The 12,325-nt window shown below is 46.9% G+C and overlaps 1 protein-coding gene across 1 annotated transcript; it reads left to right on the forward strand.

Annotated features, from left to right (window-relative positions):
- The first annotated feature begins 1,114 nt into the window (after positions 1 to 1,114).
- Thbd (thrombomodulin) lies at positions 1,115 to 5,148 on the forward strand. The gene has a single exon (XM_026393048.2). The coding sequence runs from the start codon at positions 1,336 to 1,338 to the stop codon at positions 3,067 to 3,069; it is 1,734 nt and encodes a 577-aa protein (XP_026248833.2). The 5' UTR covers positions 1,115 to 1,335; the 3' UTR covers positions 3,070 to 5,148.
- The last annotated feature ends 7,177 nt before the right edge of the window (positions 5,149 to 12,325 follow it).

Raw genomic sequence — 12,325 nt, forward strand, 5'->3', positions numbered from 1 at the left:
AAGGTCGAAAGTGACGGAGTCCCATTCCCTCCTCCTAACTCTCCGTACCCTGCCCATCCACAGGCCAGCCCCTCTATGATGCCCTTTGCAGGGCATCATACAAGCGACTCATCAGCTGGGCTTCTTGAAGAAATTGAAAGCTCCTAAAGAGACCCAAATGGTATCCAGCTGGAGCCCACAGCGCCTCCTTTCGGGGGCTTCCTGCCAACTTCGTTAGGGATGCGAGATGGACTCCCCGCTCCGCCACCTCCCTACCGGGTGAAGCTGGAGGAAAACGGACCAGACTAACGCTTTTTCCTACAAGCCCGCCCCCTCAGGACTCTCAGGACTCTTTGGGAATTCGCCTGCCACCACTTCTGATAGAATTTCAGAGCCCTGACAGTGTTCGTGTGACTTTCCCACAGTAAGAGATGGGGTCAGACCTTGGCGACACATACCCAGGAACTAGCGAGTCCCTGGCTAGTTGTGAGCTAGGAGAAGTGGGACGTTGGGGGTGCTGGTGTTAAGTCACCCTACTCTGCTTCGCCCCGCAGTAGCCCCCAGCCAAATCCACTGTCCTCTGGGACCAGGCGCCCTGGTGTTGGGTATAGTTGTCCTTTCTAGCAATCGAATCTGTGGAAATCCATGCTCCCCACCCTCGGTCAAATGTCCTCTTTATGCCGGGCACTCTGCCAAGATTTCTGCAGGTGTTAGGCACCATCCACACTCTACACTCCTTTCAAAACTCTCTTTTCCCTCATTTCTTGTTCCCAGAGTCCCCGCAATCCAGGATTTCCTTGAAATCGGTATTAACATTTGGGGTGGGGGGGCTTAGGAAAGAGGATCAAGATCAAGAGTTTAAGGAGGGAGTGCACGGGGCGGGAGGAGGGTGCGGTGGCGAGTGGTCGGGGCGGGACCGGTTGTCCTGCTGACAGGAGTGCTGTTCTTCCTAGGCGCCCGCCCCTGTCAGCCCCGCCCGAGGACTTCCCTAAGCTGACGGCCGGGTTTACTCATCCCAGCGAGGTGATCCCAGGCGCGAGGGCGGGCGCAAGGCGTCCGGAGAACCCAGTAATCCGAGAATGCAAACCAGCCCTTCCCACCAAGCACTTCCTTCCTTTTCCCGAACGTCCAGGGAGGGAGGGCCGCGCATTTATAAACTCGGGCCTCAGCGGACCAGTATGTCAGAGACTGCCTCGCCGGGGCTGAGCGCCGCTGTGAGAAGCGTCTGAGCTGGGACCCAAGCTAGCGGCCGTCGCCAGCAGCTCCCGGTGCCTCTCCCCACCCACGGCCAGGTCCTAGCCCCTTCCCAACGAACGCACTTTCCCCGGGCGCCTGCACGCAACACCCTTGGACAGCATGCTAGGGGTCTTCCTTCTGAGTGTGTTGGCCCCGGCGGGCCTGGGGCTTCCCACACCAGCAGAGCCTCTGCTCAGTAGCAGTCAGTGCGTCGAGCACGATTGTTTCGCGATTTTCCCGGGCCCCGTGACCTTCTTTGCTGCCAAACAGGCCTGCGAACGCCTGCAAGGACATCTGATGACCGTGCGCTCCTCTGTGGCTGCCGATGTCATCTCCCTGCTACTGAGTGACGATGAGAGCGTCGGCCCGCGTATTTGGATCGGTTTGGTGCTCCATCAGGGCTGCGTCGACCCGGAGCAACTAGGGCCCCTACGCGGCTTCCAGTGGGTTACAGGAGACAATCGCACCAGCTATAGCAGGTGGGCGCGGCTTGACCGTGTTGGGGCGCCCCTCTGCGGCCAGCTGTGCGTCACTGTCACGGCAGTGGCAGCCTCAGCGCCTGGAGAACCGGTCTGGGAGGAGCAACAGTGCAACCAGGAGGCCGACGGCTTCCTCTGTGAGTTCCCCTTTGCAGCGTCCTGCAGACCCGTGGCGGTGGCCCCCAGCGCCGCTGTTGCTGTTCATGTCCCAATCACCTACAGCACCCCGTTTGGGGCCCACGGCAGGGACTTTCAGGCACTGCCAGTGGGCACCTCCGCTGTGGTGGAGAAACTAGGCTTGGAGCTGATGTGCATGGTGCCTCCTGGAGCTGTAGAGGCGCGCTGGGGTCGGGAGGCTCCCGGTGCTTGGGACTGCAACGTGGAGAATGGAGGCTGTGAGCACGCGTGCAACCGGAGCGCTGTGACGCCCAGCTGCCTCTGCCCAGGTGACGCCGTTCTGCAGGCAGACGAGCGCTCCTGCGCAGCACCCACAGTGCAGTCGTGCAACCATCTATGTGAGCACTTCTGCGTTAACAACTCCGAAGTGCCGGGCTCCTATGTGTGTATGTGCGAGACTGGCTACCAACTGGCCGCGGACCAGCACCGGTGCGAGGACGTGGACGATTGTATGATGGTCCCAAATCTGTGCCCGCAACGGTGTGTCAACACGAAGGGTGGCTTTGAGTGCCAATGCTATCCTGGCTATGAACTGGTAGACGGCGAATGCGTGGAGCTCGTGGACCCGTGTTTCGGCGCTAACTGCGAGTACCAGTGTCAGCCGGTGGGTCAAACAGAGTACCGTTGCATTTGTGCTGAGGGCTTCGCACCCAACCCCCAAGACCCACACAGGTGCCAGATGTTCTGCAATGAGACTGCATGCCCCGCAGACTGTGACCCCAACACCCCAGACAGTTGTCAGTGCCCAGAAGGCTACATCCTGGACGAAGGTTTCATGTGCACTGACATAGATGAGTGCGACAATGAATATTGTCCTTATGAATGCCGCAACCTCCCGGGCAGCTATGAGTGCATCTGTGGGCCCAACTCTGATCTTGCCTTCTCGGTTGGCACAGACTGTGACGCTACCAGGGTGCCCAGCATTGACGACAAGGAAGATGGCTCTGGAGAGCTCCCAATCAGCCCGACGCCGGACTCCACCTCAAGTTCTCCAACCGCCGGGCCTGTGCATTCGGGCGTGCTCATTGGCATATCCATTGCAAGCCTGTCTCTGGTGGTGGCGCTTTTGGCACTCCTATGCCACCTGCGCAAAAAGCAGGGTGCTGCGCCAGCAGAACTGGAGTATAAGTGCGGCTCACCTGCCAAGGAGGTGGTGCTGCAGCACGTGAGAACTGATCGGACACTGCAGAAACTCTGAGGGCCCTCCCTCCAGGGACCTGGGTGTTAGCGTGCCTATTTCTCCTTCCTGTGCCTTTCTCCTTGGCTACCCAGAAGCACCCTAGCTTGCTTGACACCTGGAGAAGATCCTCCCCCAACCTCCCATATTGTAGTTGGGCAGGAAAGGATTGGAAGAAGGGGAGCCCCAGTCTCTTGGACAGCATGCTAGGGGTAAAACTGGGAAAACTGGGCAGAGATGGCAAATTTACATCAAGACACAGACTGCAAAGTGCCCCAGGACCTTACCATGGGGGACAGGAAGGGTGAGCCTTACTGGTTTGTAGCCTTGGGGGCTGACTTGTGAGATAGTGAGGACCAGTATATTTATTATTATTTTAAAATATTTAGACTTTCCCCCATTCCTTTGCTTTCCCCCCTACCTGTATTTCTCCAATACAAACTTTATGTGTATGTGACTTTCCCACTTACTTTTTCTCCTCCTTTCTTTTTTTCTTTTTACCCCTCTCTCTCTTCCTCCCTACCTCTCTCTGGTCTTACTTCTTTGCTGTTAGCTGTCCATCGAGGCAGACATTCTACATGAAACAGAAACAAAGACACTAAAGCCCAAAACGGTGCAGTATTTTCTTTTTCATCAGCTTTGATAATTATCCCAGAATTTTAGGCTTCCAGAGCACAATAATTTTAACAAAGGTTAAAAAGTGAGAGGCGATAATCAAATTAATATCATGGGACTATCATAGAAATTCAACCCAAGGAGTTTTTATCTTCATTTTTAAAAAGTGAGCCGGAGTTTCATTGTTGTTGTTGATTTGACTTGGACTGAAAAATAGTAATTGTTGTTAAGATAATTAGGCATTTTCTTCAGAACTGTAGTTGTTATCATCATAATTGTTATTAATTTTTGACAGTGTGGAAAAAATTCAGATGCTTGCCTTAAATTGAGAGAAATACCTCCCAAGGGATATTTAAGAAGACTCATGCTTGATGCTAATTTGACTCTCAATTTCTCTTGATACTTGTAGTAAAAAATAAAAGCAGCTGTACTGGTTTTAGGGAGATTGGGTGCTTGGAAATGGAGCCTGAGTGATGCCTTTTTAGTCAATTTTGTGTTCTTGTGACCAAGATACCTGATATGAACAAATTAGAGGAGGGGAATTTTATTTGGGGCTCTGTATTTGGAGGTCTAAGTTCACAGATGGCTGACTTCATTGCTCTGGGCTCAAGATGAGGTAGAACATCATGGTGGGGGAAAGTCCAGTGGAGGAAAGCAGCTCAGCTTCTGGAGGGGTCAGGAAGCAGAGAGAAAAATGGAAGGGGCCACAGAAAGACACATCATTCCAGGGTATACTCCTAGTCACCCATCTCCTTCAGCCAGGACTCAACTGCCTCCAGTTACCACCCAGTCCTTTCAAACTAGTATGGACTGATTAGAGTACAACCCTCACAATCCAATCATTTCACCTATGAACGCTGCATTGTGAAGACACCTCATATCCAACCCATAACAATGTCCAGTTAGGGTCTCACCTTATGAGGCACTTGGAGAATATTTCCCATTTCAGAGGGACCTCCTAACCCTAGCCATTGGAATATGGTCTTGGGACAAGAATTGGGCCTCCCATGGAAGCTCCTTAGATAGTGACAGTTCTAGGCTCCACCCCACCTAGTTCATGAGAAATGCATTTTAACAATATCTGCAAGGGGTTATCAGTCACTTGAGGAAAATAGTTCTAGAAAATTAAATATGGGTCAGTAATAAGTAGCAGGCCAAGTCAGGCCCTTTATTTTTAAGAAACTGAGGAATTTTCATTGTATAGCTTTGCTTTCTGGTAGAAAAGACTAGGTACACACCTCTAGACATTGCCACACAGGGTCAAGAAGGTCTTTGGTTGAACTAAGCTAGGCATGGAATCATGCTTCGATGGTTGGGGACAAAAATGTATCATGTGTGAGTGTATCATATGTAAGGCAAAGGTTTTTCTCTACTGTTTTGTGAACTCAGCACATTTGTACATAGTTATTTATTTATTGGAGTTAAACTAGAACACAGGCAAAACCCTTGCTTATGATCATACTTGTACAAAATAAACAAATTAAAGAAATTACAGTGTACTCTTGGGTTGTGTCTCTCTTCACCTTTCTTCCCCCATCTCCTTGTTTTATGTCATTAAATGGGGCTCACAAACAATGTAAATGCCATGAAATGCATTAAAGAATGGTCTACACCCTACCATCCATGCTGCCAAGTCGATGTACCATTTCTGACTTTCAAATATCTTTCCAGAGGAGGTTATTTTCAATGTAAGAGTTCATGTTATCTTATGTGCACAGTTATTTATTTTGTCTTTCTGTAACCATAACAACTTCATACACAATGACTTATGTTAATATGTTTTCAAATACATTATAGGATCATATGTTGGGATGAATTAAAGGAAAATTCTTCCTTTGGCATCTCCAGAATCCCAGGGGTGTGTCCTTCTGCAATATGGTTGGCATTATCTTCTCCCTGAGGTATTCAAACCCAAAGTAGTCAGAAAGGGTGTTTGGCTCAAATTCAAGTGATCATTCCTTATTACCAAGGTCTCAGCCATTATTAATTCTTCCTCGTTTATGTTGGATATTAAAAACACTGTCTTTATGATACAGATCTCTTGGACCCTTTTCCTAGAATGACAGAGCTGACTGAATTTTACATGCATAGACATGAAGGTTTTTATAAAGCAGGAATGAGAAAAATTGAGTTCAGTCAATTATTCAAATGTTTTTATACATCTAGTATCTCAGTATCCATTTAAGATTCAGCTTTATTATGCCATGTGCTAGGGGGAAGCTACTACATACAGTGCCCTGTGAAGGTAGCAAGTTAAGCAATGCTTCTATTCAGGAGTTTAATAAGTCTCAATGAATGGGGCAAAGCAGTGCAGATAAATGGTGCCCTTAGTAAAAATGGGCTGTTGAAGGAGTTTTAACAAGAGCATCCTGGGGTCCACAATTATTTGCAAAGATAACAGCTGCTTCTAGACTTATAAACATGTATCCAACGATAATAAGAACCCTGGAGTTCCTCTTGTAAGCACTCAGTAGGTCTAACAATTGAGGGGAGGATGCCAGTGGGGATTTGATCTAAGCCTGACATCTAGTGGTCACATGGCTATGGGTACCACCTAACCCCTCTAAGGCTATAAATGGGTGGCAGAGGTGCTGCCTTACTGGGTTTCTATGAAGAGTAGACAAGGCAAGTGAGCACAGTTTCTGGGACATAAAGGGTACACCATAACTGTTATCCATGCTCAAAGAATTAGCAGATGGGCAAGTGAATAAAGAAATAAATTGGTGTTGGAATCTCAAGTGTCAAATCCAAGGTTGTGTAGAAAGCATAAAGTGTTCTTTCAAGGCAACATGCAGTCACTTACAAGGGATGCTGTCATCCTAGAGAAATAGTAATGGTGGGATTTGGGGTATCAATCACAACTTAAGGAGGGAGATATTTGTGTTGGGTGAGAAGTAGCTGTAAAATGTAGCGTAGAAGGCTGCAGTCTGTACTCTCTGTTAATATGACCAGTCAAAAACAGGGATGGAGAGCCTCCTCCATTGTCCTCCCAAGGAGACCAGAAAGAAAGGCAGAACACCTCCAAAGTGTTCTTCCCACTTGCTCAAGGACCAAAGGAGAGACTGGTGCCAGCCCAGACAGAACTCAGGGGGGCCCTAGTGTGTGACATTAAGGTATGGATAGGGCCAAGTGATAGAAGTCTCCAACTTTTAACTTTTGGGGCCTCCCATTATTCTTGTGCTAAGTAGGGGTGCATTATATCAACAAGGAAAACCAAGATTGCAAAGAATATAAAAGCATATTTTTATCATGGTCTTGACTTGGTGGGGAGTTCCCAAAATATATCCTGGATCCATGCAGGCATTTCTACATAAAGTAATTCAGGCAACACCCAGTTCTTCTTTCTTCCTATTCCAGAATGAATGCCTGGTTTCTGGACTATCTTTTTGTATCAAGTGAGTCCTTCCTTCATTTATTCATGGTCAGCAGGTTCTAATGTAGGCAAACAGTCCATTTCCTCTCCCAGGAAAAACTAAACATTGTTTTAACATCAGATTCTAAATGAATCAATATCCTTTTCAGCCTGTTTTGAAAGTGTGATTGCAAAAGACAAAAGAACCCTGGGGATCTGATCACTCAAAGTGAATTAGGGTGGGGGAGCAGACAGCAGAGGGCTTCAGTGATCTAATGAAAAGCACTAGGATTCAAAGTTGGGGTCTGTAACCATCATGCCATTTAGGCTATAGGCCAGAGTTTCCTTGAACCTCTGCCTGCAACCTGTCATTATAAGGGTGATGGTATGCAAGGATTCAGAGATTTCCTGTTAAAATAGGAAACTTCAGGGCTGGGGAGATAGCTTAGTTGGTAGAGTGCTTGCCTTGCATGCACAAGGCCCTGGGTTCTGTCCCCACCACCACCATCACACACACACACACACACACACACACACACACACACACACACACGACATTTCACAGCCATTATTATTCTGCTATAGAAATCTTCTTTTTTACATCTCTAATATTGTTCTCTTCATATCCCCCTCTGGGGTCATCCCCAACTACTAATTTACCCTGCCTTGGGAATCGTTCATCCCACTCAGTAAGGAAGAGATGGGCTTTTCAACAGCCCCCCTAATTCTCCCTTCTCCCTCCAGCCTCCTGCCCTGAGAAGAGGGACTCCACCTTCCACAAAGATACTGGACATCTGAATCCTCGGGCACCATCTCCCTTATAATAAGAGTCCTCTTTTTAATGCATTTGTTTGGAAATCATGATATGAACCCCAAGCACCATTTGTGTGTGTGTGTGTGTGTGTGTGTGTTTCTTTGCCAAGATTTGATTCCCATCTTTCTTCTCATATTTTCACCTAAGAGGTGGTCCTGTGGAAATTAACATGTAATTCTAGAAGAAAGGAAACCCTAGGAAAGGCCTGGGGTGAGTCCTGGCTTCTTTTTTTCAGTTTGTCAGCAACTCTCCAGAGCACGGTAAGCAACCATAGAAAACAAAGGTAAAATGGGAGGGGACACAAACCCAGAAACAAGTCCTTGCCCGAATATGTGCAGGAGATGGCAGGGCATTGTGTCACATGTTTGTAATACCAGCCACTTGAGAGGCTGAGGCAAGAGGATCCCAAGTTCAAGGCCAGCCCTAAGCAACTTAGTGAGACCCTGTTTCAAAATAAGGTTTGGGGATGTAGCTCAGTGCTTAAACCAAAAACAAAAATCTAATTTAGGAAATGAAAGCAGCATCTTCCTGAGTCAAAGGGTTGAGACTCCTCAGGCTGGTGGTAGGAATTCAAGGAATGGTGTAATGAGGGAAATTTGCTGGACATTGGGAAAGCATCATCCCAATTCTATACCCCTCCGGTTCTCCCAATGCGTTCTGTGCCCCCCCCACCAGACTGCAACTGAAAGTCACTGAGTAGGAAGTAGCTGGTGACAGAAATAGTCCCTATCTTGATTGGGGTGGCAGCTACAGAATCATAACTACATGTCAAAATTCATAGAACTATACACCTAAAAACAGCAAATTTTACCATATGCAAATTAGATCTGAATAAAAATAGATTTAAAAGGAATCACAGTCTGTTCAGAATGGCTATAGAAAGACTAATTTAAATGATCTCTCTCTCTCTCTCTCTCTCTCTCTCTCTCTCACACACACACACACACACACACACACACACACACACACATACAATCTCGGTAACACTCCAGGTTCCTCTTCATCTGTGATTTGGTGAGCTTTGCTCCTCTGAGCCAGGCAGAAGGCCCTTTGGGAGTCATTGAGCACCTTTGTTGAATATTGTTGTTCTGCCCTCTCCAGAGGGCCACGATGCTTTCCAGGAGTCATGCAAAGCTGCCAAGTGGGAGAGCTGGGACTTGTCCCTGATCTATTCTCTCACCTTCTCTGGTGTATGTCCATTCTGTGACAGCAATGACCTGGGGCAGCCTTCTGCTGTTAGACATTAAGTCAATCCCATTAGGCTGGGAACTCTGATTTTCAGTGGATTCAAAGTTAATGAAGTTTTTTAAAAATGACATCATTCTGCTAATCCCTTCGGAAAAGTGGAGACACCTGTGCCCCAATTGTGCAAGGATACAAGACCCCATGAGGGACTTTTCTTGCCACATAGACCCAAATCTCTCACTTGAGGTTTTTTTTTTTTAATGTGTGTGGTGCTGGGATTGAACTGAGATCCTTGTGCATGTGAGGCAAGCACTCTACCAACTGAGCTATATCCCCAGCCCTCTCACTAGAGTTTGTCACTGCTGTTCCTTGGCTCTTGGGACAAAGTACTAAATCCTTAAGATGCTGCTGGACAGACTTTTCCCCCTTTGTATCTGCCAGCACCTCCAGATGAACCAGCATCGCCAGCTACTGTTGAGTCTGTTTCAGTTACATGAAGACATTTTAATAGTTCCCACTGCAGGTCCTTTGCATATGCTGCTCCCTCTGCTTAGAATCTTGCACTGCACATCCTTCCTCTCCTTGTTAATTCCCACATGTTCTTTGAAGGAGGGTGTTTCCAGCGACCTTCTCCAGGGATACCTGCTCTGATACCAGGGAAGTCTTTATTATATCATTTCATAAAAGCCAGATTCCTTTCCTGTATCTGTTTTACTTCAGCTAAGAATGGAATTGTACCTTCACTTCCGTGGTCATTTGATGAATGCCTACCTTTTACACTAGTCTCCACACTCCATAATGTCTGGGCTCCTGCCTCTGTAGATTCATTGTGTTATCTTGAAGTTGATTACCTTGCCTGAGAGAAGTACTTGGCTCACTGTCCAAGGGCACCCCGATCTGCACACAGAACTACAGAGCGAAGTTTTCAGATTCAGGGTGTTATCTTGACTATCATATAGAGGTGTCACAGCCAACACAGCCTTAAGATTCTGACATTTGAGCTTAAGAAATTTGAAACTATGTTGACACATCCTTAGGAATGATAAAGTGAAAAATGGGGGTGATTCATAACCTATAACTCATCAGAGAAGAGTTTCAGTGCTGAAATTTGCTAGGATTCACATTAGGTTTCTGAGGCAACGTAGCAAAAATATGCCACATTTGTTTTTTTTTTTCTTTGTATCAGCCTTTGGGACCTGAGGAATTCCAGGTATGATATTTTTTAATGGATGTGCATCCAGAAATTTCAAGATGAGAGTGAAATGCTATCCCTCTTTGCTCAAAGATAGAGTGCCAACTAACTGGTCAAGAGCTCTGATGAAATTCATCTGTCAAGTTCAAATACCATTTTCTCTACTATCTGGGATAGCTGAACATCTGGCTTGCAATAGTACAATAAATTAAAGGCAATTTAAAGGCAAAGCAAATTCTCTGGTGTATTGAAGGGTGGGTCAAAGGCTGTTTGTACCCGAGGTAGAAAATATTCCTATTCATGTTGAAATCTTAAACTGTGACTTCTAGTCCTAGCAAGCAGAGGGAGACCATCATCAAAGTGCACCTCCATTGCTACCTCCAAGGCTGTGGAATATAAAAGTAAGTGGCTTTCAGGACCCTGGCCATATAGCTCACTGACTTTAATTCACTTCAGGTTTGCACATAAAGAAGGGGGACAAGGTTGTACAACCAGTTGTTACAAGGATCTTGGGATTGATGGCCACTAGCACAAAGTGGCAGGACTCCAAACCCATGCTCAGGATGTCTTGGTGCTGTTCAGTTGTTCAGCCCTGAGAATTGAAAAAAGGCTCTGCAGCTAGTGAAGAGAATAGTCAATAGGAATCTCCTTCTGCCCCTGCAAGATTTATTACTAAAGTGTGGAGGGCAGTGTGAATACACGTTTCACAAGTGATGGAAAGAGAGTTAAGTATGAAAGAATGCTGCCTACCACTCTCTCCATCTCTCCAGTGTATAAGAAAAGAGTTTACATCTGGGAAGAGCTCAAAACTCAAAAACATCACTTTGTGCATATTTCAAGCAGGAAACAACGGAGGCTTAGTGAGCTTAAATCCCTGCTCATGGGTCCAGGCGGTAGCTGAGGTCCCTGTTGCTGGTGACTTTCCTCCCCATCTCTGGAAGCTGCCTTTCCATCACCATCATCACCTAAGTTAAAAGGCTCTGTTTTAAATATGGAATGTGTCCAATTCTGTTGTAATCTGGGCAGCTATGGATGAGTATTACTAAGACTCATTGTTGCCAGTGCCAGGAACCCTACACTTCATTGCCATCAATCTGTGTGGTTCTTGCAGTGTGGTCTAAGCACATTTATAAAGTGTCCCTACCAGGCACTGGGGAACAAAGAAATAGTTCAGTTTTAAAGATGTCCAAGAAATTATGGTTACATGAGGCACAGACTTGGGAACCAACTGATTCTGGATGCCCAGGGTGATTCTGGAGCGTACAGACAAGTTAGAGATAGCTGCTTGTGTCTGTGCATATATGTGTGTGCTGCATGTGTACATGTGCCTATACATGTGTGTGGGATGAAAAGGCTCTAGAATACAGTGGAGACTTATTCATATCTGGGGTAGATGAAGATCACCAGAATGTGCAGACCTTAAAGACCCTCCAGCCCTCCTTGACTACCTAGCCCTCCACATCAGCCAATGCTGATTGACACTCTTTGAGCATTCTGCTGGCTGACCATTTGGAGGGCTAGGTAGACAAGGAGGGCTGGAGAGTCATTAAGTATCCAGCGGTTACATGTCCAAAGACAGTTGACCTAAAGACTCTTATTTTTTAATTTTAAAAGAAAGAAGTGGAATCTATAGTCTCATAGATTAAAAAAAAAGTGTAAAGTGAAATCCCCAGGAGTCATCCTGTGCCAGTACTAGAAAGACCTGTTGATTTTCCAGGTGGGAACTCTGAAGATCAGGGGTTGAGTTCTCTGCCTGAGTTTTATGATATTTTTGCTTGAGACCAGAACTCGGCTCTCTTACGTGATTCTGCATACCAGTGAGATGCTCATATCACATAAAACTCTGGCTCCTGTGCAGAATCCTCAGGAGAGTGCCATCACCTGCTTTTACAGGCTCTTAGAGAGAAGCCAAGATCCAGGTGGCAGTAGGCACCTGGATCTGGGCTTCTTGCCCTGCCTCCTGGCCCTGCGTGGACCCTCATTAGTCTCCAAGCAGCTCCCCTGTACCCATTTCTGGAACATGTGCTAGCTGCCCTAGGAGACACTCAGTCATGACTTTAAGACTGTGAGGCTGAGAGGACCAGGGTGTTTTCTCTTAAAGACCTCTGCCAGGAAGCTG

Source organism: Urocitellus parryii, chromosome 6 (assembly GCF_045843805.1).
Source record: "Urocitellus parryii isolate mUroPar1 chromosome 6, mUroPar1.hap1, whole genome shotgun sequence".
Taxonomy (NCBI): domain Eukaryota; kingdom Metazoa; phylum Chordata; class Mammalia; order Rodentia; family Sciuridae; genus Urocitellus; species Urocitellus parryii.

Coding starts and splice junctions, on each gene's coding strand:
- Thbd (XM_026393048.2), top strand. CDS start 1,336: ATGCTAGGGGTCTTCCTTCTGAGTGTGTTGGCCCCGGCGGGCCTGGGG.